The sequence below is a fragment of the Grammomys surdaster genome, unplaced genomic scaffold (genome assembly GCF_004785775.1).
Source record: "Grammomys surdaster isolate TR1022 unplaced genomic scaffold, NIH_TR_1.0 209, whole genome shotgun sequence".
NCBI lineage: Eukaryota > Metazoa > Chordata > Mammalia > Rodentia > Muridae > Grammomys > Grammomys surdaster.
In genome coordinates, this window is record NW_021604654.1 from 1,030,484 (window position 1) to 1,033,263 (window position 2,780).

Sequence of the window (2,780 nt, forward strand, 5' to 3'; positions counted from 1 at the left end):
TGCCTCTCTGCCTCTCTGCCTCTCTGCCTCTCTGCCTCTCTGCCTCTGCCTCTGCGTGCTGGGACTAAAGGCGTGCATCACCACACTCTGGGCAGAACTTACAAACATGAGTCTAATGCTGCCACCACATATGTATCAGGACATTCAGTTTACAATCCTTCGCTACCCATTGCTAAGTGGCTGTGACACCCCTGACTATCCCAGTGATCCAATCAGTCACGGTCAGTCGTTCCATAAGCACTTCAAGAGCAAAGTCCCTAATGGCATATGTTTAAAGATGGCTACCTAGGAGAGGTGCCTCAACTCCCAGCCTTTGGCTACAAATAAGAGAAAAATGGAGCGGACTTGCCCAGAACAGTAAAGACATTTATTAGCTGTCAGGACAAAAGGCCCTGAGTTGTCATGGCCTGCAGGCAAGGCATGATCCAGGCTGTTGAAACCTGTTTGGATGAGTTGTCCTCACGCTGGGATTCTGTCTTCGCTGGGGGCATGTGGTGAGGGCCAGCCCGTTTTTTTTATTGATTTCTCTGCTGAATCTGTTTCTAGATGAGATTCATGAGACTCAGGCCTGAGCCAATCAGCTGGTGTTAGTTATACTGTGGAAATTTAGCTCTCCCTCCTCTCTCCCCCCTTCTGCCTCCCTGAGCAGCCTCCTTCACCTTTGAATTTGTGATCCTCCTGCTTCAGCCTCCCCAGTGCTGGGATGACAGGTGCTGTCCACCATACCCAGATCCATTCTTTGACAGAGAATTCCAAGGGTTACCTCCATGGTTGCTATGGGCTACAGAGGACAGACCATAGAGTTTGGAGCGTGGCATCTACCTTTCCTCTGCTTCTGAGAAATTGCAATGCTAAACTATCTTCCTAGTCTGTGAAAGCAAGGGTGCCCCACACAGGGACTGCCCAGGGTACTCATCTTCAATGTCCACAGCTAACTCTGTCCACTGGAGCCTGCTCAGGGGCATGGAGGGGTTCCTGATGGTTTCTGCATGCCCAGCAGCCCTTCCTTAGATAGCAGTGGTTCTGGGGCTATATCCCAGTCCACAGTTTAGAGCTGCAGTGCTCCATGTTTATACCTTTGGGGGTATACCTATGTACAAGCCCCTCACTGGCCTCACATGTCTGGGGATGGCCAATGCATATTTATTGACATGTGGTTTCATTTTCTTTCTTTCTTTCTTTCTTTCTTTCTTTCTTTCTTTCTTTCTTTCTTTCTTTCTTTCTTTCTTTCTTTCTCTTGGTTTTTTCGAGACAAGGTTTCTCTGTGTAGCCCTGGCTGTCCTGGAACCCACTCTGTAGACCAGGCTAGCCTCAAACTCAGAAATCCGCCTGCCTCTGCCTCCTGAGTGCTTGGATTAAAGGCGTGCGCCACCACCACCCGGCCGACTCTTAACATCTTACAGCCTTGGCCGGGAGACAGGATTGGCTAGGTCCTGGGGTTCAGGAGCATTGTGTGGGTAGGATCAAGGGCCTGAGCCTCAGCATCCTCAGTTCCTTCTGCTCTTCTCCGTTCCTCCTACCCTTTCCGCATCCACCATCTTCATTTTTCCTTATTCCCTCCATCCATATTCCTCTATCAGCTTCCAACTAGACCGGCTACCCTGTGGTCCCGCCCTCTAGCCCGGATTGCCCAAATATGCCACGCCCCCCTCACCTCAAGTCCCGCCCTCTTCCCCCGCCACGTGCGATCTCCTCCTCCTCCTCCTCCTCCTCCCTGCCTTCTTTCCCTGAGTCCTACCAACTGTTCCTTTCTCCTCTCCCCTCCCTCCTCTGTGTGCCCCTCTCCACTGGTTCACTACTCATAGGCCCTTCCCCTTCTTCCTTTCTCTCGGCTTCCTTTGGCTTCTTTCCCTGGTCCCTCTTCCTGGCCCTTCCTCTCCCTCCCCTTTGGACTCAGCTCCCTCCTCCTACTCCTCCCCATCTCCCATTTCTCCTCCCCAGGCTCCACTAACCTGGAAGCCCTGCCCCTCATCATCCTAGTTCTACCTCTGCCCCCCTCCTTACTCCCTCTTTCCCTCCCCTCCGCCTCCTGTCTTTCCGTGCTTCTCTCCGTTGTCTGCCCTTCACCTCTCCATGCCTTCCCTGCCTCTCCTCATCCAACCCCTCCTGTCCTCGCTCCAATCCAGAGAGAGCCTGCACCTCCATGGCCCCGACTACCTCCCCTAGCTCCTGTCTCTGCTTCTCCTATTACCACGTCCTTCTCTTGCCTCCCATCCAATGCCTCCTGTTGCCCTCCTCTGCCCCCGTATCCATTTCTCCCTCCCATTCCCCTCCATCCCTTTTCCCTCTGGCTTTCTCTCTCCTTCCTCCCCTGGCAATTCAGGGCCCTCCTCTTCCTTGTCTCTCCAATCCTGGGCCTAGCCCCGCCACGCCCATCCTCCCTTCCCTCCTCTCCGTGCTCACAGTCGCTTTTCCCTCACGTTCTCCTCCTCTGCCCTCCCTCCCCTCCTCTCCTTATCTATCCTCCTCCCTGGTTCCTCTGCCTGCCCCACCCCTTCCTAGCCTTGCCCTTCCTCCCTCCTTTCCGTCCGCCATCGGCTCCTCCCGCTTTGTCTCCTCCCCTCGCTCCTCTCGGGTCGCGTCTCTCTTTAGCTCCGCCCCTCCCATCCTCCTCCCGGATGCCCCGCCCCCAACGACCACGCCCTCCGAGGCCCCGCCCCCGCGCCGCAGCGACAAGATGGCGGCGGGCGGCAGCGGGCGCGCGTCTTGCCCGCCGGGGGTCGGGCCCGGCGCGGGCAGCCTGGGGCCCAGCGCCAACGCGGCCGCGGCCCCCAGCAACG

General features: G+C 56.0%; 1 protein-coding gene across 1 annotated transcript in view; it reads left to right on the forward strand.

Annotated features, from left to right (window-relative positions):
• The first annotated feature begins 420 nt into the window (after positions 1-420).
• The window catches only part of Btbd2 (BTB domain containing 2), a 14,929-nt gene continuing 12,569 nt past the window's right edge, over positions 421-2,780 (forward strand). Inside the window, exons 1-2 of the mRNA XM_028771561.1 lie at positions 421-494; positions 2,593-2,724. Of these exons, the coding sequence (XP_028627394.1) occupies positions 421-494; positions 2,593-2,724 (206 nt within the window). The remainder of the gene's footprint in view (positions 495-2,592; positions 2,725-2,780) is intronic.